The sequence below is a fragment of the Neofelis nebulosa genome, chromosome 5, assembly GCF_028018385.1.
Source record: "Neofelis nebulosa isolate mNeoNeb1 chromosome 5, mNeoNeb1.pri, whole genome shotgun sequence".
Lineage (NCBI taxonomy): Eukaryota > Metazoa > Chordata > Mammalia > Carnivora > Felidae > Neofelis > Neofelis nebulosa.
This window is the reverse complement of record NC_080786.1, coordinates 90,261,135-90,283,321: the sequence shown is the minus strand read 5'-3', so window position 1 is coordinate 90,283,321 and position 22,187 is coordinate 90,261,135. Positions and strand designations below refer to the sequence as shown.

The 22,187-nt window shown below is 49.0% G+C and overlaps 2 protein-coding genes across 8 annotated transcripts in view; both read right to left on the bottom strand.

Moving 5' to 3' along the window:
• The window catches only part of MYLK (myosin light chain kinase), a 282,724-nt gene that overhangs the window by 16,174 nt on the left and 244,363 nt on the right, over positions 1-22,187 (bottom strand). For all 7 annotated transcript variants that reach the window (XM_058731151.1, XM_058731150.1, XM_058731153.1 and 4 more), the window contains 5 exons: positions 19,519-19,551; positions 19,329-19,422; positions 17,815-18,018; positions 11,765-11,982; positions 9,668-9,791 (listed from right to left, as the gene is read on the bottom strand). In XM_058731151.1, coding sequence (XP_058587134.1) covers positions 9,668-9,791; positions 11,765-11,982; positions 17,815-18,018; positions 19,329-19,422; positions 19,519-19,551 — 673 coding nt within the window. The remainder of the gene's footprint in view (positions 1-9,667; positions 9,792-11,764; positions 11,983-17,814; positions 18,019-19,328; positions 19,423-19,518; positions 19,552-22,187) is intronic.
• Positions 5,547-6,372, bottom strand: LOC131512434 (small ubiquitin-related modifier 2-like). The gene is made up of 2 exons (XM_058731157.1): positions 6,065-6,372; positions 5,547-6,006 (listed from the first exon to the last, which is right to left on the bottom strand). Exons 1-2 carry the CDS (start codon positions 6,286-6,288, stop codon positions 5,943-5,945), a joined length of 288 nt encoding a protein of 95 aa, XP_058587140.1. The 5' UTR covers positions 6,289-6,372; the 3' UTR covers positions 5,547-5,942.

Sequence of the window (22,187 nt, the reverse complement as noted above, 5' to 3'; positions counted from 1 at the left end):
CTCAGTGCTCACTGTACTTCTGGGGTGTCACCTGCCTCTTGTCACCACCTGCCTGTGAGGCTAAGGGGAACGAATTTACTTCAGTTTACAGCTTCCACAGTATACAGCAGGGCCCCTCTCCCTGTCCTCTGTTTTCCCCCAAGGCCCAGAACCTTCTCCACGGCTCCCTTTATCTCCGTGCTGTGGCCACCCTCGTCAGGGACTGGTCACATGGTACAGCACTCACCACTGCACCCGCTGTCCCTGCCCCCTTCTACCTCTCATCTTCATACCCGTCAGCACCAATGAGAGGGCCCAGCACACTCAGGACACTTGGCAAGCTCGGACAAACAGTAGACTTTGAATCAGCAACATGGGTTTGGTGATCTGTCTACACCAGTAAGCCTGAGGCACTTAGGCTAAACCAGAAAGCTTGCGTTAAGAGATACCAAAGCTGAGGAAAGAGCACAGTGTTTTCATTTGTGGGTGACCTTGGACATTTTCCTTCTCTGTATGATGGAGAACCTACTACTTAACTATACAGTAGTCACCACTTGTACGAATTCTCCTTCTCGTCTTCCTCTTTCTCCTCCTCCATCAACATCATCATGGCAGCAAACATTAACCAAACATTTACTATGTGCCAGGCACTAGGCAAACAGCTTAAAGTAGATGAACTCATTCCATTTTTTAATCTTTTTTTTTTCATTTGAGAGAGAGAGAGAAAGTGAGCAAGCATGAGCGGAGGGGAGGGGCAGAGGGAGAGAGAGAGAGAGACAATCCCAAGCAGGATTCACCCTCAGCACAGAGCATGACATGGGGCTTGATCCCACGACTGTGAGATCATGACCTGAGCTGAAATCAAGAGCTGGACACTCAACCAACTGAGCCACCCAGGCGCCCTGAACTCATTCAATCTTAACACCACCCTATAACACAGGTAACTCATTACTTTAACAGATGAGGAAATGGGCATTGATTGGGGTTAGGTAACTTGCCCAAGGATTCAGTCAGTGAGCTCTGAACCCAGGCATCTAGAGCCTAAATCTTCACTGCTCCTCTATATAAACACCCCTGTGACAGTGAAGTAAACCATAGTTTACAGCTCTGGCACAAGGCCTGGTCCATAGGAAGGGGCTCTGTCTGTGACTGTGGATATTGCATGCTTCTTCTGTGTACAGTTCACCCCCATGGGCTCACTAATCTGTGACCTTGGGAGTGACACATTTACCAATAGTGTAAGCCAAATAAAATGTGTAAGACAAAGTACCTCAAAGCCAAGGAGAACAGATTTATAGCTTACTGGCCTCGCCTCTTACTCCTGTGTACCTCCTCTTCATTCCAGCCATCCCCCTGCCATTCGCCTTGATCTGGGGCTGGCCGCATGGGAGTCAGGCCTATGCGGATGCACAGAGCCCCACCCTTAGAAGGCCCCACTGTTGGTTTAATACTCTGCTGTCATACAGAAACTTGTAGTAATATTTGAACAAGTCATTTCACCTTTTTATTTTGCCCTGAGCCCCACAAATTATGTAGCTGGTCCTGCCCTGATCCCACCTGAGTCCCATGAGATAGATCCAGGGCCCTCATGCCATCAGTGTTCCAAACTAAGGCTTCACTAATGTCCCTGCCTCCCAAATCCATATGAATACATCGTCATAAACAATAACACAAACCCTTCTGGAACTGTCTCTACATTCATAAGGCCTCAGCTTATGAAATGTAATAGCACCTGAAAACTAAGTTTTGTAAAACAAAACCCACTGAAATATTGTGAGGCAAGCTTGCCATGGGGGGAACCTTCTGGTGAGACCTTTTGTAAAAAAAAAAAAAGAAAACTTTTGCAATGTGAGTGATCTTGCCCTGGTCAATATATTGGTGTTTTAGAATAACAGTTTTGCAGATGGCATTAAAATGTCTTATTTCTGTTCTGCTTGAAGAAGGCACGGGGCTAATTATTCTCGATTGCATGACAATGAAGAAAGGGTGGGAGTGTACCACTCCCGAGTCTGTGGGGTTATATGCTACTCCCTCCCCCATCTCTGGGCCTCAGTTTCCCCTTTTTACACCAAGGGTACTGGGCTAGAATTCCTAGGAGCTCCCAGCTGTCCCCATCTCTGTGATCCTGATCCTGTGTGACTTCAGCTAGTCCCATGGAGAAGCAGCCTGACCCTTGCTTGTCAGCTATCTGCCTCCTCCGGTCTTTCCATTTTCCGTTTGAAATGAAGAGGGGTAAAGTCCTGCAGCATTCCAACCACTACAAGAAGGGCAGACAATCCTGCTGTGGAATGCTGAAACGTCCCCTTCTGTAAACTTCCTTTCCTAATTAGGGACTGCAATCCTGCAAAGATAGGGCTTAATCTCTGTAAAGTTCACAGCTGGGGAGAGCCTCCTCGCTCCTCCTTCCTAGCAGCCCATCCATCTGAAATACCCCCAGCCCTGGCTGGCTCCTTGCCGGCAGAGCTCCCACAGAATTCCTCCTGTTAAAGAGTATGTCTCTAAAATAAAACTTGCAATATACGCAGAGCATGATGACAAAGAGAGTGTTGGAATTTCAGTCATGTTTCTTGGTGGTGGAATTTGGCAGGATCTTAACAAATTTTTTTTGGACTTTTTATTTATTACTAGAATTTGCATAAGGATCATGTATGGTTGGGTTGATCAACCCAATCAACAAACATAATAACATTAGCATTCAAAATACAACTATCCACCTCTCTTCCTAGTTTTATCTCATTTTTTAACTGAAGGGGATCAGAGTATGCCACTCCAAAATATGCCACTTTGGCATAAAGATTGTTTTGAGCTGAAGGCATTAGCTCTTTGCCCTCCCTTTCTGTCTAAAAGCAGGACAATGATTTCTTTTTTATTAAGGTGACAAAATTTCCGGGGCACCTGAGTGGCTCAGTCAGTTAAGTGTCTGATTTCAGCTAAGGTCATGCATGATCTTGCAGTCTGTGAGTTAGAGCCCCAGGTCAAGCCTGTTTCAGATTCTGTGTCCCCTCTCTCTCTGCCCCTCCTTCACTCATTCTCTCTCTCTCTCAAAATAAATAAACATTAAAAAAAAAGTGACATAAATTTCCATTTGTAAAAATGTTCTCTCCTTTACCAGAAACAGACTCATCTTAACAGACCTTGCAAAACAACCTTTATTTACTACACATTTCCTAGTCACCTTCTCACAACTTACCCCTCCAGAAGCCCCAAACCCCTTTCCTTTGTCTAATAACAACAATAATCGCTTGTTCTTTGTTAAAATAGTATGAAAGCCCCCAAATCTAAACAGCTCTTGGATCACATTTCTTGGTGAACTCCTATGCATCTTTTTTCCCCCCTCGTGTTAATCTGTCTCTTGTCAGTTTGATTTGCAGGCCTCCAAGAAAAGAACCTAAAAAGGTGGAGGAAAGTTTTTTCTTCCTCCCCAACATAACCAATGGATTCATCTAGTTTTTACAAAACTATAGTCAGAGTGGGCAAGTTTTTAGATGCTCCACTTTTCTTGTCACTTGACATTGCTGTTCACAAGTGTGTGCACAGTCTTCACATTCATTTTTAATGGTCGCTGAGAAGTCACAAAGGTCATGACTGCAGGGTGTTCTCATTTAATTCTTACTCTCTCACTGAAGCAAAATGTCACCCACGGAATCTGATGCCCACGACTGTTCTGCTTGCAGGACAGAACATCAGAACAGAGAAAGGTACAGAAATGCCTCTTGCACTATACTTTCTTCATGGTGTTTTTCAAGCAGCAGGTGACCCCACTGCACGAATGGCCCATTGAAACAGACCACACATCTGCCGGCAGAACTACTGAGTGCTTGGGAAGGTGTTAGTCTTTTGTCCCATTTTAGCCTTCAGATACTCATTCCCTGGTGCGGTGGGAAGATTCGAGAGGGCTGGGCAGGTCCCAGAGGAAGAACTGGGTATCCTTTTGTGCAGTGGCCTAGAAAGTAGACACCCTGGGTTAGTCACACTAACCAAAGCCCACGTCTCTGGAGAGAAAAACCTGCAGTTGTGGCTGGGACTGGCGTGGGCTCAGGGCACCTGGAGGATGCAGAAGCTGGAATCAGAGGGCATGTCTGGGAGGGCAGGGGCAGCATTTAGTGGGGCTGTCTGTTCCCTCTGAAGAACCCTGCACCAAACCCCAAGTCTGAGTATGTACCTGATGCTTGGGCACTGGGTCTTCTCCCTCGCTCACTGGGCTCATGTCCCCAGAAGTTAGATTTTGGTTGGGGATGGCCCCAGCTCTCTGGACCACAGTAGGTGCTCAACAAATGAGCTGAAATAGGAAATCTGTCGCTGAGCCCAATAGGAAGACGGTAGGAAGAAAGCAGAGGAGTAACTGCCCTCTACCTTGGCTTGAAGCAGGAGAGGGAGAGAAGGAATTCTGGAGTAGGGGTGAGAGAAGGGCACACAGAAGGTTTCTGGTGTCCCCACAGGCAGTAAGGGGATGCTAAATGCTCAGAAAATAGGGGAGAGAAAAGCAAGAAAGGAAAGGAGGTCTTAGAAAAGGAGGCAAGGCTTAGAATACCTTCCATGTTGAAGTGTGGCCTAGAGCACTCCTGTCCTCTCTCCTCCTGCCAGAAACCAAATGGACATTACTAACACCAGAAGAATCTCCAGGAAATTCAGAGAATCTACCATCTCCCTCCAGAATCAGGGATGCGAGGGTAGGGGGGCCCATAACCCCAGCCACAGCATTTATACTCTGCCTGGAAAACCTGGGGCAGGCCACGAGGCCAGAACAGGATCCAGTGCCAGAACAGGATCTGCCTTGATATCCCTGAGGGGTTTCAGGAGCTCCTCCAACAAAGTCAGAAAAACCTACAGGGACAGAGCTCATGGCTCAGGGAGCGCTCACCAAATATGCATTGAATAGTAAATGAGTTATCACTTATTTCCACAACTCCCTGGCCTCTCTCACTGGCCCCAGAAATGAGATGGAGGGGTTCCTCTGGTACAAATGTGGAAGGTGGCCCTGACAAGGGTTGTCAGACAGACAACCAAGCTCCAAAGAGAGGGACAGAGGACAGAACCTCTTCTGGGGACTTCCAGCAACAGCTCCAGAATTTTGCAAAGCAGGGTCTGCAAAAAGCCATTTGGCTGGCTCCACATTTTGTTTTGGGTGCCATGTGCTCTGCTGAGAGCCCTCACTCAGGAGAGGAGCTCCCAGTCCTCAATCCCCACTGTGAGAGCCAACAGGAAAAGTCCCAGAGGGCAGGGCAGCCCACAGTGGGGTGCGCAGGAGCCAGGATGTTGCAGGAGGCTTCGCAGGGCCGGCCTGTGTCCATCATGTCTGGCCCTCACCTGCCTCCCTGTCACACACATCTCTCCCCTCTTCTTTTTTTTTTTTTTTTTTTTTTTTTTTTTCATTTTAAACAAGAAGTTTATTTAAACAACGAGACGTTTGACTTGAAGGGAAAACTATCTAGGATTCATTTCTTTTAGAGTAATTTATCCCTACTTAAAGACAGATTGCCCTACATGTAACAGCTACGTACAAAAAAGTTATAAAATTGTCCTTGGTTTTACAATGATAAATGAAAAACATTAAAATTCTCCAATCGAACAAGGTATGCAAGGATTTTTATGTTGTTCTTTTTTTGTTAAACAGTGAGAGCAAAATAACTTACTGGAATATAAAGATAAGAGCTGAATGAGCATGCCACTAATGGAGAAAGGGGGTATTTTCACAGAACCAGTATTTTTCCCCATCCCATCTCCATTTGATGTCGGTCAAAACATACCATTGGCCATTTAGTTAAAAAAAAATGCAAAATGCTTGCGCACATACACAGTTACTTTATGTACAATAAAGGAATGGGGAAGGGGAAAATGAAAGAATAGAGAAAACTATACTGTAGTAGTCAGGATGTGGTGGAACCAAATTGCGGTTTTCTAATTGAGAATGTCTTCTTGGTCTGGAGGAACAGAGTTCTGGAGTAAAGTAGCAGGTTCCCTTTTTAGTAGACACTTCCTGTCTGCTGCTGGAACACATCAATTGTATCTTCATCCTCCATTTCCAACCATTGTACATAAAACAACCATGTTTAGAGTGGAAAGGTCTTGGTACCTATGGCAGTGCTGTGCAGGTGTGTCTGTTTCATTGATTGGCTGCCCATCAAATCGGAATCTGATCTGCCTCATTGACAAACCCTGTCGTTCACAATAGGCTTTCATTAGTTTACTAAGTGGTGTATGCCTCTTAATCTTAAACTGCACCACAGAACCATCCTGCCCCGCCACCTTCAAATTAATATGATCGTTGTTCTCAGTCTTGACTCCTTCCTTGGGCTTTTCGTCGGCCATGGCGAGCGCCGGAGTCTCCTCAGCTGCCGCTTCACAAAAGAGGTACCAGGTCCGCACCGAACGAGCACACAAGCAGCACCAGGAGCCTCTCTCCCCTCTTCTTGCACTCTGCTGCCCAAACACCCTTAGGATGGTGCCCCAGTCATCAAAATTATTTTCTCCCTATTTCAAAAAGCTCTCCCTTATTTCTTGGTCTTAGCTTTAAAAGTAATCTAGTAAAGCAATAGAACATATTATCTAAATTATTATGTTTCTCCACCTGAAATAATTTGCATTTTATTTATTTATTTTTTTAACTTTTTAAAAAAATGTTTATTTATTTCTGAGACAGAGACAGAGCATGAGTAGGGGAGGGGCAGAGAGAGGGGGAGACACAGAATCAGAAGCAGGCTCTAGACTCTGAGCTGTCAGCACAGAGCCCAACGTGGGACTCGAACTCACAAACCGTGAGATCATGACCTGACCCGCAGTCAGACGCTTAACCAACTGAGCCACCCAGGCGCCCCTGCATTTTAAAATAAAGTACTCTTATGACTCAATAATTCTAGTTCTAGATTATACATCCAACAGAAACGCATAAATGCATTCACTAAGACACATGTAACAGAATACCTGAAATATCCCGAACTGGCATCTATTAAAAACCCATCAGGGGCGCCTGGGTGGCTCAGTCGGTTAAGCGGCCGACTTCAGCTCAGGTCACGATCTCGCAGTTTGTGAGTTCGAGCCCCGCGTCGGGCTCTGGGCTGATGGCTCAGAGCCTGGAGCCTGCTTCCGATTCTGTGTCTCCCTCTCTCTCTGCCCCTCCCCCGTTCATGCTCTGTCTCTCTCTGTCCCAAAAATAAATAAACGTTAAAAAAAAAATTAAAAAAAAAAACCATCAATGTGAAATGGATAAATAAACTGGATGATGTTCCTACAGTGGAACACTACATAGCACCGAGAATGAACAATCTACAGCTACATACAATAAAATGAATGGGTCTCACAAACAATGTTGAGCAAAGGAAGCCAGATATGGCTCACTGTATGATTTTGTTTACGTAAAGTTCAAAAACAGGCAAAACTAGCACGTGACATTAGACATGATGATGGTTACCTCTGAGGGATAGTGACTGGGAGGGGCACGGGGAGGGCTGCAGGGGCCTGACTAGTGTGGGGGTTCTTCATCTGGGTACAGGCTACACAGGTGTGTTCACTGTGAAAATTAAAGGGCAGTCCAGGCCCTGCCCCATCCCTGACTAGTTGGACCAACCGTCCTAATTTCCTGGACTATCCTTACTTTAGCACTGAAAGCCCTATATCCTGGGCAATTCATCAGGAACTGGGAAGGCACTGGGGGAACTGGGAAGGCTGGTCACCCTCTAGGACCGTGGGAAATGGGCAGTCACGTGTACTTCCTTGGCCCCAGTCACCTCCGAGCCAAACAAAGATCAAATCCCTGCCCCGATTCACTCCCAGGTTTGTTCTGAGGATCAGACAGGAACCCAGGTGAAAATCTGTGGGAGCAGATGATCCCAATGTGCAGCAGTGGGAAAACCAATGGAGACAGTTATGCAAATCTTGATGGCTGCAGAGGGACCCAGGGACTGAGCCAGGATATGAGACAACTAGATCTGGACATAATAAACTGACTGAAGACTGTTTCTCAAGTGCCAGGTGTCTCCCCTGGGGCCAGACATCCAGTGTGAGCACCGTGCAGCCTGGGGCAGCCCCAGAAGAGGTGACTGGGCCCACTGCCCTGATGTTTCTTATTTACCAAGGGAGCTAGGAGTACAGATTGGATGCAGTTTTTGTTACTCATTGCTCCCTTACTCCTGGAGTGAGGCTGGGGTAGGAAGACACAGGTACATGCACTACTGGCCAGGGAGTTTCTTCTCCGCGGCTCTGGGGGAGGAGGTGGTGGTGGTGGTGCTGGGGTAACCCTGGGCCGGGAAGAAGCTGACTCTCTGGGGTACGGAGTCCATGACACAAGTTTAACTGAGGGAGGCTATCCTGACACACCACAGTGAGACTAAAACTCCCGAGCATGTGGAAAAACCACAGGGCACACACACAAGATCACTCCATTTCTGCTAAAACTTTTGTAACGGTGGCTACTAACTAACCCTGGCTGTGCAGCAGAATAACCTAGGGCCATTTATCATACTGGGGTCTAAAAAAGCATTCTTAGGCCTTCCTCCAGTTTTCTATGAAAACATAAACATTTCTGTTTGCCTCAACAATGAAAAATATTATTTTCAAAATGAATGCATGTGTATCTGCATCTTCAGAGGGACCATCCCATTACTGCGTGTTGCTACATAAGATCAGGGGCTGCCTCTGCGGCAGGTGACTATCGGCAGCCGGGGCTTTCAGAGACTCAATCACTAAGATCCCACCAAGGTGTGTTCCAGAGACTGCTACTTATAAGTGTGGTCCTTGGATCAGTACCACTGGTGACCTGGAACCTGTTAGAAATGTGGTTTGTAGGTCTCCCAGACCTTCTGAACCAGAACCTGCAATCTAAGGAGAGGCCTAGGTGATTCATGCATATTATTGTTTACAAAGCACTGGTCTACATTACTGGCCTCCCCTCTTCATTTTTTGTTTTGTTTTTTAAGTTTATTTTGAGAGAGAGAGAGAGAGAGAGAGAGAGAGAGAGAGAGAGAGAGAATCCCAGGCAGGCTCTGGGTTGTCAGCGTGGAGCCCAGTGCAGGCTTGATCTCAGGAATGAACCGTGAGATAGTGACCTGAGCTGAAATCAGGACACTTAACCTACTGAGCCACCCAGGCGCTCTGGCCTCCCCTCTTTTTCTCCAGCATTGTTAACTGAAATGGCTTCATATTTTCTACCTGATTTCCCAGTTCTAATTTCTGTGTGGCTGTTGTCTGTTGACCCCATTTAAGGCTCTACCATCAAAAGTGCTTATTAATTGGCCCATGCAATAGGCTCATGGATGAGGCTTGCAGTTGGGGTCCCCCTGCCATGAGGATGGGGTGCTATCTTCTGAAGATAATGATGACACCCACAGGAGACGTGCACCCGGGCTCCCTGCCTCCATGGACCCACCTACACAAGTGAGGGTAAATTACACCAGTCACATTCCATCCTCTTGGCCAAAGGCCCCAGCCTGGCCAGCATTAGGGACAGTAAAGGGCCCAGAATGGGGTCTCAGTGTCAGAGCTAGCCACTTCTACAGAAGTGCGATGTGGGCTGCTGACTTCCTCGGGAAAAGAGGAGTCGGACAGGCTGGTGGGAGGGGAATAGGAGCTGCCGCCCTCCTAACTCTGGGGTGGGCTACCCACCATGACCCATCCTGGCCCCTTCAATGTCAGGGCACCCTGGGGGCCCTCCTGTGGAGCTCTCTGCCCCTCCCCGACGTGCCCTGAGACTCACAGGATGTAGCAGATGACGCCGATGCTCCACATGTCCGTGGCATAGCCGATGGGCTCATAGTTGATCACTTCAGGTGCCACAAACTCTGGGGTGCCAAAGAGGACCTTCAGAGATCCTGCATTCTCTGTAACCAGGATGGAGAGGGATCAACTGCCAGAACATTCAGGAGCCAACCAGTGGTAAGCAAGTGCTATCTGTGTGCATGGGAGGGACACAGACAAGGCCTGGCCCTCAGCTGCTTTCTGGGACAGAGACACTCAGCCTCTTTGTAAACAGAGGCATCAATGTACCAGTGAAACTGACAAACTGCACACTCACCGGGGTGGGATGGGGAGAGGAGGCCTATTCGTCCCTGCCCCCAAGTGAGTTTCCATGTGTCTGTCTCTTCCATGAGTTCCCTGAAGAAGGGACTGTGCCTTGTGCTTGGCAATAATCTCTCACATTCACTAAGTCCTATGTACCCTGCTACCTGTTTTATAAGGACTTTCCTATTTAATACTCTCGACAGCCCTGAGGGAGGTATGACCCTCATGTTCCTGAGGAAGAATAGGATACCCAGGGAAGATGCGTGATTTAGCACTTTTCACATGGCAGTCAGGACCTAAACCCAGGTGGTCCCACTCTGAGCCACACCCTCCTGCCCCCACCTTTCAACCCATAGCGTCCTATCTCCTCCCAGAGCTGGCAGGAGGATAGCCAGGAAAGACCTTAACCCCTTGGTCTCCCTTAAAGGACCAGAGATGCCCAGTAGGATGCACATAGATACCATCTCCTGGGGGATCTATCAACAAAGGGGTGGGTGGCACACCTCTGGCCTGTGGGCCACACCTGGCCTTGTTCACGACAGAGCCCACAGCAAATATTCTAAGACAAACCATTTAATGGCCTTCAGATTGAAAGCTCTGCTCCAGCTCCCAGCTGAACCCTTCCTGCCTCATTTTAGCTCGTCCCAGTTCTCAAGGCCATGGTAGACACGACTATCCCCACGTCTCTCACCAAGGGAGCCTGCACATCGTGTCCCTTGGGCTCTGACTGCCAGCTCCTGAGGCCAGTGGTGCCCTATTCATTCAAATTGGGAATGCTTCCTGCCTGAAGGCAGGCCCTGTACACCAGCTGTTGCCCCCTCAGCAGGTGGAGCAGAGCAGGCTCGCGTGCCCAGCATTGGCACTGATTCCCATGCAAGTCACAGCCTGGCAGAACCTGGCTCCCTCAGTATCCTCTTTGTAACAGGGCGCCCTGGCACTCACTCCCCTCAGGGTGGTGAAAAGCCAGTCTGTGCCAGCTCTCAGGTTCCTGTTGACAGGGAAGTGGTCAGGAGGTAGAGGGGGAGGCTGTTGCTGAGACAATGAACAGCTACACAGGCAGGGAGAATGTGGGCAGGGTATGAGGCAGCTGGTTACGGACCGAAATGGCTTCAGGGCTGGGTACGAAGGTCCCTACCACCTTCTCCCATCCAGCCACCTTCCCAGGGCAGGAATAGCAGAGAGGCCTCAGAGAACCCCAAACTAGGTCTGGGGTCCTTGTTCCAGCCCCAGCACCTCTCCTGGCCGGTCCAGGTGGAACCTGCTGGGCAAAGCTACAGTTTCCTAGTCTATAAACCAGGGTTCAAAATCTGCCCTGTTTCTCTCACAGGGTTGCTGTGAGAACCAAATGCAAGTATGAGAAAGTGCTCTGGAAACTGTAGGGTAGGATGCAAATGGGAACAGGCGCCATTGCCAAAATGAGGTGCTGCTGCACCAGAGTGGAAGCTACAAGAGGGGACCATGACAACAGCCACAACAATAACGAAGAGCTAACACCTACACAGTGCTCACTATGTGCAAGGCACTGCTTGCATCACCTAACCTATATTAACTCACTTGACCCCATAATAGCTCTATGAGGTGGGTATGGCTCTTATCCCATTTTACAGATAAGGAATTTGAGACTCTCAGTCAAGTCTATTTAGTGACAGGGGCAGGATCTGAGCCTCAGCAGCTGCCACGGTTTCCGATTTCAACTCCAACACAGTGCATTCCCTCTCGTGCCCAGTGTGTGGAACACAAACGGCCACTGCCACTGCATGTGGGTGACAACAGGACAGGCGGATGGCCTTACCCAGCTTTCTGGCCAGACCAAAGTCGATGAGCTTGATTCTGGTGCCAGTCTTATTGACACACATGATGTTCTCAGGCTTGAGGTCCAGGTGGACGATGCCCTGCTTGTGGATGTACTCCACCCCCTCCGATATCTGCCTCATGTACTGGATGCATTCCCGCTCCGTCAGCTCAAAGTCCTCGTCAATGATGCGCTCGAACAGCTCACCCCCTGACACACTGCGGGAGCAAAAGGGATGGTCAGATCACAGGATTGTGGGGCCCAGGGCTGGCAGGGGGTCTGGCCAAGAGCAGGCTGGGAATGGGGTGGGGAGGATGGTAGGGGGACTGGCAGGAAAGCCTAGGCTAAGAGGGGCCTGGCATTTCTGCAGCTTCCTGAATTCCAGTCCCCTGCCTTGTTATGTTGGTCCCAGTTTCCATTGTGTGAGGAATCCCTGGACCTCCTGGTTTCCCTGCTCGGGGGACCTTGTTTGTGCCCATTGAGCTGCTGGGGGATTCAGGGGAGCATCTGGGCTGGGCAGTTTCAGAGGTGGTCATGAACTGAGAGATCTAGACATCTTCTCCTCGACACAAAGGGTAACCACCAGCCAGGGTGTGTAATGACGACAGACAGGTGTGTAAGGAATCGCTCTTACAAGAGCTGAAGCTTGAAATACTCACGGCACCCATGAGCATCTGTTTTGCATAGCCAGGATCAGAAAAATATCTGCAATAATAAGGAGCCTTGGCACATTTTCTAAAATTCACTGGCTGTAACCCATTACACTCACAGTTGTGATCAGTTGGCCTCCTCTGGCCAGGCCTATAGTTCCAGTTACTTCCTCCAGGTAAAACTGTTACACCTGTTCCCTTGCCCAGGCTGGAAGTATAGTATACCCTCCTGTCTGGATAGACTTTGGATCCTGACTGTGGTGTTTCTGGAGCTCACAGTGGGCATCTTCTGCTAAGGACTGGCCCAGAGGCTATAGCCAGCCAGCACATCGCCCTTCAGGGCAAAGGCATGGCCTTGCCTCCTGAGTTGCATGGGTCCTTTCTGTTCCCCTGTCCCAGCCCTCTGACCCACCTTCCTTCCTTGCTGCTCAGAAAGTTTAAAGCATCTCCCCAGTGACTTTTATAGCATCCAGATATCAGTAAGCTCTGTTCTGCAATGGCCTATAGGTCCACCAGCTGAACACGGCTGAGTAGGCTTCCTTCTGGGCCTGTCCTCTTCCAAGGGACTTCCCTCTTCTTTTTTGCAGGGGAGGGGGAAGGGACATTTCCTCTTCTAAGGGGAGCCATCATGAAGAAGGGAAAGAGCTGAGTGTGGATCCTGTCCCTGCCTTTTATAAGCTGTGTGACTTTGGGCACATTACTTAACCTTTCTGAGTCCTGGTTTCCTTACCTGTCCCTACCTCATAAAATTGTTAGGAATGAAGGAACTTCTGGAAAGCATCATTCCTGACACACAGTAGGTGCTCAGCACATATTAATTACCATTTGACAACCTGTAGTGAGTCAGGTGGATCTTGTCACTGACCCCTGCTGGAGGGACAGACAGGGATGCAGCATGGGGCCCAGCACACCACCGCCTCCATCACCAACACTTCCTGGGAGGGCTGAGCCAGTGGCCACTGGGGACGCTAGAACTGACACTCTAGCAGGAGGTCCCTGGGTGGCCAGCAGGTGGCGCCTTTGTACCAAAGCCTTCGATTTCTATGGCTCTCTACCAAGGCTCCAAGTCAAATTCTAATCTACATTCCCAGGTCTCTTGGGAGCCTTACTGTCTCTGTTCCTCAATGTCCTCATCTGGAAGATGCACATAAAAATAGCACCACCTCACAGGGTTGCTGTGAAGACTGAGTGGATTAATACAGGTAAAGTGCTTAGCAGAGTGCCTGGCACATAGTAAGTGCTCAATAATGTTAATTACCCCCCCCCCCCCCGCCCCTGCCTAAACCAGTTGGGACCCTTATTGAAAATACAGACTCCCAAGCTCTTCCCCTGTAGATTCTGATTTAGAAAATCTTGGGAGGATCCAGATGTTAGCCAGATAATTCTTATGATGACACAAGCTTGGGAAATACCGGTTCCAGCTTACCCAATAGCTGCCCTTGGGATGGCAGCTGAAATTCAATTCACCAAGAAATTCCTTTGAGAAAGCACTCCCGATTTCCCCATTTGAAATGATCTTTCCCTCCCTGGGTTTTCCACAGTCTTGTCTCTGAGCTTTTTGTATCAAGTCTGCCTTAGCTTATGTTTGTTTGCAAGTATGCGTGGAAAAGGTCTGGCTCATCTCTAGACCTTTATTTACACCTGGCCATATCTGGCACCGACAAGGTACCCCAAAATGTGTGCTTTTAAATTTAAAATATTCTGGAAAAGGAAGCAACCATTATTTTCAGTGCCTTTGGGAATGTCTGAGGCAATGTGTAGTGGAAATCTGAGCCACGGAGGTAATTACTACTGCGTTTCTAGAGGTAACCTATTCAGTGTAAGTTCAAATAGGTCCAAACCTATTCAAATATACTTAATGTATTTTGAAAACTGTTCCATGGTCCATTTTCTAGGATGGAAGGGATTACATAAATAGGATTAATGGTTCTGTGTAGGTTTCTCTTCAAAATACTCAAGGTTAGGGTGGAAAGAAGCTGCCACCCACAGAGATGACGCCAAGGGCCAAGGCTGGGCCAGAGGGAATGTGCGCTTAGTAAATGGACAGTGAGCCAGCGAGCCAGTGAGTGAATACCTACTACCAAGGCTACCTAATCCCAAGGGATCAAATTCATTCCCCAAACTGTAGACCTTGGCCAGCCCTCATTGGCAGCCAGAAGGTATGGAGTTTCAGGGGACTCCAGACTCCATACCCAGACCTTCTACTCCTTGCTGAATATTCTTTGCTAAATTTTGCCAATGGTAGCACAAAAGTGAGGTGGGCGGCGGATGACTTGGTCTAAATTGCACTTCTGCTTCAGTGCTGAGGGTCCCACCGCCCCTTGGAATGTCCCGAGCACACCCAAAGGACAAGCCCAGATTGCAGGCCAGGAGCCCGAGGGAATCTCCATGTCTGGGCAACACTGCTATAAAGGTGGGGGCTTGTCCTGTGATCAGAGGTCAGAAAGGCTGAAGGCACACATTACTTCTGATTTCTCACTGTGTCTGAGGCAGCTGAACCGACAGTGAAGCCCCTGGAATACATTTTCACTTTTCTACATCACCAGGCATTATCTTTCTCTTCATCTCAGTTTCTCCATCAAACAAGGAGAATAGCAAATGGTACCCTCTGCAAGCTAGCCTTTGCCCTCTCATGGCTGAGTCTGTTTAAGCTGGAAGAGAAGTACAGACCGAGTGTGAATGTGCTCCCACTTCTTTGGTTGAGCTCCTATCAAGGGACAAGCTCTTTACCCCAAGTGCAGAAGAATCATCTGGCATCTGTGCGTGTCAGATTGCTCCTGCCCCTGGGAGAGACGTGGGGAAGAGGGATGAAAGCCAGGCCAGCCGAGGCCTTCTTACGTTTTCTCTCAACATTTTCCATCCAGCTTGCCAACTCGCATTTCCACGCTAAGTATGGTATTCTGCCCACTGGTGCTGCTGCCCGGCCTCTCCCAGGCTTGGCTGCCTCCTACCCCACTCCCGCACCCTCGCACAAACTTGCCCAAGGCTTAACATCTAAACATAAGACATTTCTCCGCATGTCCACGCATGCCCACACTGCCTGGACCCAGCAACTTGTTCTAGAATAAATGTGAAACGTTGCAGCCCAAAGGGCTATTGTAAGGCTGTGATCGGTGAGGCCACAGACACGGGCTACTCTTGCCTGGAAGTGGGGAGGTAAGCTTAGACGGGGGCTGAAAACCGATTGTAAGATACAAATTCTAAGACACAAATGCAGCTTTTCTTTGGATCGTTTACAGTTCCACAGAATTGCTGAAGTTTAGATGCTGGAAGGACTTAATAATTAGAAAATCACAGCTTGGCAGTAACAGGATCAGACTCCAGCTCTCCTGAATTGTAGGGTTTGTTCCACAACACCTGGTTGTATGTTAAATGCTCACAAAATAATTTTAAGTGAAAAAATAGAAAAGACCATGACACAGGAAAAGTCAATGTATCATACTATTAAGTCCTAATTATACAGCACAATGCCTGACATATATTATTCCATTTAATCCCCACATCATTCATAAAGCAGCTTATATCCTCTGTGTACAGATAATAACACTAAGGATAGGCAAAGCTGAGTTACTTATTCAAGGCCACACAACAGGTAAGAGGCAGAGCTGGATTGACGGGAGATTTATCGGACTCACTTTGGACTCTGTGCTTTTAACCCACTATAGCGCTTCCAAATGTACATAAACCGAAAGGAAACACACCAAAGCCATCACAGAGAGAGGAGAGGAGGTCACACCTCAAGCCTGGGGAGGCCTCACTGGCCTCACCCTTCCTGGGGAGGAAAGTGTTGGTAGAGTCCCCCCCAAAGGACAGAGAGTCCTGACGCTCAAGATGAGCAATTCAAGGATGCTGAAGGCTATTTCACAATAGCTCTAAAGATTTCAGATGCACATGCCCTTTGATCTAGCACACCCACACTTCCAGGAATTCACCCTACAGACGTACACAGGAGTGAGAAGATGCAAATACAAGGTTACAAACGCTGCTTATTTGTAAAAGCAAAGGCCTGGAAACTGTGAAACCGCCTTTCAAAAGAAGACTGCTCGAGTAAACTGTGGTTTATGCATGGAAGGAAATTCCACGGGCAGGGTGAACGAGGAGGGCCACCAGCTACTGGTATGTTCACAGCAGTTCATACCCAGGTGAATTGTTGAATGAAAAGAAGCAAGACACAGGATAGTGGATATGAGTTAGCTTTGTGTGAAAAGGTGGGAAATATTTTTTAAAAATATATGGTTATATTTTCATAAAGAAACTTTGGAAGGATACAAAAAATAAAATAAATAAAAATGGTTACTGGTGGCAGTGGTGGGGGCTATGGGGGACAGGGGTTGGAACGAACTCTCCATTGTGTATTTTCTTACATTTTTTTTAATGTGATTGTATAACATTAAAAAATTCTGATTAAAAAATAAAGGAAAGGAGGGGCGGCTGGGTGGCCCAGTTGGTTAAGCATCTGACTCTTGACTTCAGCTTAGGTCATGCTTAGGTCATGATCTCACAGTTTGAGAGTTCAAGCCCCTTATAGGGCTCCGTGCTGGCAGTGGGGAGCCTGCTTGGGATTCTCTCTCCCTCTCTCTCTGCCCCTCACCTGCTCACTCTTACTCTCTCCCTAAAATAAATAAATAAACTTACAAAGAAAAAGGAAAGGAAACTGAAAAACACAGACACCTCTGCAGAGGACACCTGGCTTACTGAGAACAATATGTGCATTTGTGTTTGTGTGTGTGTGTGCGCGCATGTGCACCCGTGTGTGCGTGTGTGCACACACATGGTCAGCGGCTCAGAGGTGAGACAAGTGGAGGATGGGGACTAGAGGAACCATGGATCCCAGGAAGCCTTGGCGGGAGGTCATGTGATATATGCCTCCACCCATGTACATCTCAGCCCAGGAAGCACTACTCTCTGCTGAGGGAGCAGTGGAGAACACAAGCAGGCATGTATGGGGGGCATGCAGGGCACAGGAGGAGGACAGGAGCAAGGGTTACGCTTCCGTATCCTGAGCCCCCAGCCCTGGGCCCCTCTTCGTTTGAAGGCCAATCAGGAAGTTGCTGTGTCCCTCCCCTTCCACTCCAAAGCTACCTCTAGGTGAGAATGTCCCTGAAAGAAAGGAGCCTACAGGTAACCTTGGCCCTTTCACAGGGAGGTGAGGGTGAAAAGGGGGCAGGGGTCCTCAGAGATCCGCCAATTTGTTATGGCAGTGAACAGGGCTGCTGTGGGCTGCTGGTCATGGGTTAGGGCCACAGGTGAACACAGATCTGCTGTTCTGAGTGGGCGACACCCGGTCACGTGGGCTGGGGAGTGTCCTTCATGTCATAGCCCCGCCTGCAGGGCTCTCCATTTCCAGGCAGAGGGGTTTGGGTGTGGGCACACACAAGGGGCCCCCAGCAAACCACTCACATTTCCAGGACCATGACGATGTTGGCCTTTTCTTCAAAGGCATCCACACACTGGACCAGCTTGGGGTGGTGGAGGCAGTTCATAATGCTGATCTCCTGCCGGATATTCTCTTTCTCTTTTGCTGAATATGCCTTGAAGAATTTCCCTGCCCAGATTTTTCCAGTTTTCTTTTCTACAAGTCGAAAGACCTGTCCAAATTTCCCACTGGAAATGAAAGGAGGAGGAGAGGAAAGGCAAATTTAGCCAAGCTTTCCACTAAATTGGGGCTGACAAATGGTGGCCTGTGGGACAAATCTAGCCCACCTCTTTTTAGAAATAAAATTTTATTGGGATGCCGCCACACCCATTGGTGCGCACACTGTCTACGGCCACTTTTGTGCTTCAATGGCAGAGTGGTAGCTGCGACAGAGAGCATATGGCCCACAAAACCTAAGCTACCCATTATCTGGCCCTTTATAGAAAAGTCTGCCGGTCCCTGCTCTGGATCATGAAGGGTTCCTCTAACACAGACAAACCTCCTCTCCCTCACCTGTCACCCCAGCCTGTGCCTGGCCCCGCATCCCTGCCCAAACACTGCCCAGGTTTGCTGTTCTTTCAGGGCCATCACTTCCTTGGGCTGAGGCTTCCACCCTGGCTGGTGGGCTTCTCTCCCCTTCCCCGAAGACAGACCCATGAAGCTGGGTGGAGAAAGTCCTCCCCAACTACAGAGAACTTCCAAGTGGCTGCTTTCCTTCTGCTCCACTGCTCAGCACTGGTCCCCTGGACATGGCCCAGGAAGGCCCCTGCCGTCCACTGCAGGGGAGGAGAGTGAGGTATTCCTCTGACACAGCTCCTCCCGACAGAGCAGGCTCCTTGTGCAGAACTGTTGAGGCTGGTGTCACTCCTTTCTTCCCCAGGAACTTGCTAGAAATCAAACCTGAGCCCTGTCCCCTTTTCTTCCATCCTGCTCCTATAGGGATAGTTAGCAGGAGACAGTCGGCCCTGGGTGCTGCTGCTGGAGGGGACGGTGTGGCTGTGACGAGGGCTCAGGGTTGGGGTCTCCAAACTCCAGCGGAGAGCCAGAGCTAATAGTGTGGGCCAGATTCATAGAGTGAGCAGCTGTGCCTTTCAGCGGTGTGCATTTTACGGATGCATTAAAGCTATGGTTGCTGAACAGTGAGACTGATCAGGCTTGACTGACTCCTGCAGATGACATGAAAGGTAGCCTCGGACAGTCTGACCCAGACCCAGTCACCTTATCAGCCTGGTTGGAATAATGCACAGGAAAGGCAGGGCTTGCTCAAGCCTCTCATGGAGTTGAGTCGGTTGCACAAGAAGCTCCTAAGAGCACCCTGGCTGAGGTTGCCCTCTTGGGGTGCTGACCCAGGTCAGCACCTCCTGCTTCTGCAGGGGGCCTCAGCGTGGGAAGCTGGCAGAACCCAGGAAAAGATGGGAAGACAAGGCACGGAATTTAATGATGGGATCTGTGCCACCCCCACTCTGGGGGCCCCAAAGGCACTTCCTGCACCACTTACGAGCCTAGTCTCTCTTCGATGTCGTAGAAGTCAGACACTTTGTGTTCAGTATTGACAATCACCGTCCGGTAGTCGACCTCAGGTTCCTTCTCATCTGCAGGGTGGGGCGGGGTGAGTGTGAGCCATCCAATTCCTTGCTCGCCCCCCTCCCCGCCTCGAGTATACCTGAGGACAGGTGGCCAGCACTCACCATCATCTGACACCTCCACTTCGTCCTTTGGCTCTGGGGGTGGAAGGAGATGGGCAGAGACACAGAGGACACAGTGATTAGTACTGAAGACCCACTGAGAGTGAAACATGCTGGGGCCTCCATCATGCCTCAGCCTTCCCAGGCCCAAGACCACCAAGCCCAGAGCTGTGGGCACGGCTAGGCAGTGGGTCAGTCTGCTCTGCAGCCGGGCCACGGACACATGGACACACCAGCAGGCCCTGGCCTCCTCACCCCACTGAGCAGCTTCCCCCCCAGCTCTTGCTTCCATCCCTTCCTCTGTGACCTCGTGGTCCCCTGGACACAGCCTTCTTCACAGAGCTTCCAGGCTCCAACTTTCAGAACCCACACATGACTGTGACAGCCCCTTTCTGCTCTCGCTTGAAAGTCAGCAACATAAATTGCTCCTAGTGTCAAATCTATTTATCCATTTGATGGTTAATGGTACGTGGGATTCCAGCCCTGGACCAGGTATCTTGCCAGGTATTGTGGGCATACAACCAAAATACACAGAAGGCATGATCTCTCCTTTCTTGGGGCTCATAATTTAGTGGGGGAGGCAAAACCACATATCCTAGAAATATCCGTTACAAGTGTTCTATAATCAAGCACATGATATCAAAGTACAAATATACATATACATACATAGGAAGTTGACATGAAATGAGGCAATTATAAAGTCAGAGCAATTATTCTGGGAAGAAGGAGCCCTTGAGTTGGGTCTTAAAGGAAATGCTGGAACACAACAGGGAGGTGGGTGAGGTCACACAGTGAAACCAGCAGGTGTTAAGAGGTAGGGCGAGAAGGGACATAAGCAGCACATACTGGCTGCTCATATGGATGTATCAGACAAGAATGGCAGGGTGGGGGGGGGGGCGTGAGGGGACAGGCAGGTGCCCACCAAACACATCCACTTCAGAGCTGCAGGCTTTCCTTTGGCATAGGTTTGTCCCTATCAGGCCACTATGGCTTCTTGACCTTGGCCAAGTACCTTTCCCTTTCTGGGCCCCAGTGTCCTCATCTGTAAAAGGAGGGAGTTGTACTTATAGGTGATTTCTAGGGTCCTTGGCTAGCTCTGGATGCCATGTTCTGTGACATGCTTTATGCTCCTCAGTCATGATGTGGGCTGTGGTCCACTGGCAGAGGGAGCCAATGTTGGTTTCCTGAGACAGAACAAACACCTAAGAAAAGTTGGAGAAGGAGGACAGAGATTTTACCAGTGCAAGTGTGTGTGTGTGTGTGTGTGTGTGTGTGTGTGTGTGTGTGTGTGTGTGAAGAGAGAGAGAGAGAGAGTAAGACTTGGGGGGACAGAGTGTGTGACAGGGGACAGCATGTGGGTGAATCCCCCAGAAGCTGTGATTTGTTTAGGGTCCTTACAATGCTGTTGATGAAGCTTAGCTTTAAACAACTAAACAGAAGTGAGATGGAGAAGAATAGTCTGTTGCAGGAAGGAAAATGCCCCGGAAACATTTAGTAATAAGATAGATGGGAACCCTCAGATCCGTGGTGGGGTTTCACAGATAGTGCCAGGACAGGAGTCTAACTGGCCAAGTCTTCTAACTCACATATTTGAGAGTGGAGAATGACCACGTCAGTTCATAGATGATCAGAAAACATCTGGGAACAACACCTGGAAGGCATGATGGAGTCACATTTCAGAGAGAATGGAATCATTCAGCCTTCTGGGGCGGACAAGCCCCAGGGCATCTAGTGAGAACCCAAGTGTGGGAGCCCCGTCCCTCAACTTACTGCTCTGGCCAACAGAATGTTGTCACGGGTCGGGGGTCTGGATCGGGGTGCGGGGAATGCACTGGCCACAAGTAGGTATTATTCCTCTGCTCTCAGCAGAGCCTGGGGCCATCTGCTCCTGGAAGCAGGGCTTTCGGCACTTAGGAAGTCACCCTGGGGCTGGAGAGGTATGGAAAGCCACTGAAAGAGCTGCTGTGTGAAGATGGTCAGAAATGGTTAGGCCTCTCTGGTTAGGGAAAAATGTCTGTAGCAGCTATGATTTTAAAAAAATCACAATGGCCAAGGGTAAGATTAAGGTTATAGACTTTTACCAACTAATAAGTACTATAACTGGAGAGAACAATTTAGTGTTATGCCTCACATAGGAGGAAGGCGGTAGGCATATGGAACTCACATCTCGAGATGTACCATAAGGATAATAAATAGGTTTAACAGACGTTTAGGTCAGTTCAACAACGGCACTTCAGACAGGGCTGTAAGGGAAGCAAGGGGTTCAAGTCAATGACAAAGGATGCTGTCACTGGCTGGGCCTTGGAGATAAAATACTAACAATGATAACAACATTTACTGTCAGGGAGGCCCAGCGTACTGGTCCGTGGTGCTCCTGTCTGAGAGAGTGGCTTCACCCGTTCCCATGCCACTCACCGGGGTGTGCAATGGACAGCAGGACGAGAGAGGAAAGAGAAGGCAGACTTACCTGGCCTGGCCCCTGGCCTGGCATCTTTTTTTTTTTTTAATTTTTTTTTTAACGTTTATTTATTTTTGAGACAGAGAGAGACAGAGCATGAACGGGGGAGGGTCAGAGAGAGAGGGAGACACAGAATCTGAAACAGGTTCCAGGCTCTGAGCGGTCAGCACAGAGTCTGACGCGGGGCTCGAACTCACGGACCGCGAGATCATGA

Excerpts from the sequence above, each read along its gene's own strand:
- LOC131512434 (XM_058731157.1), bottom strand. The coding sequence starts at position 6,288 with ATGGCCGACGAAAAGCCCAAGGAAGGAGTCAAGACTGAGAACAACGAT. Across the intron at positions 6,007-6,064 it reads GAAACAGACACACCTGCACA|GTTGGAAATGGAGGATGAAG; the intron begins GCACTGCCATAG and ends TTATGTACAATG.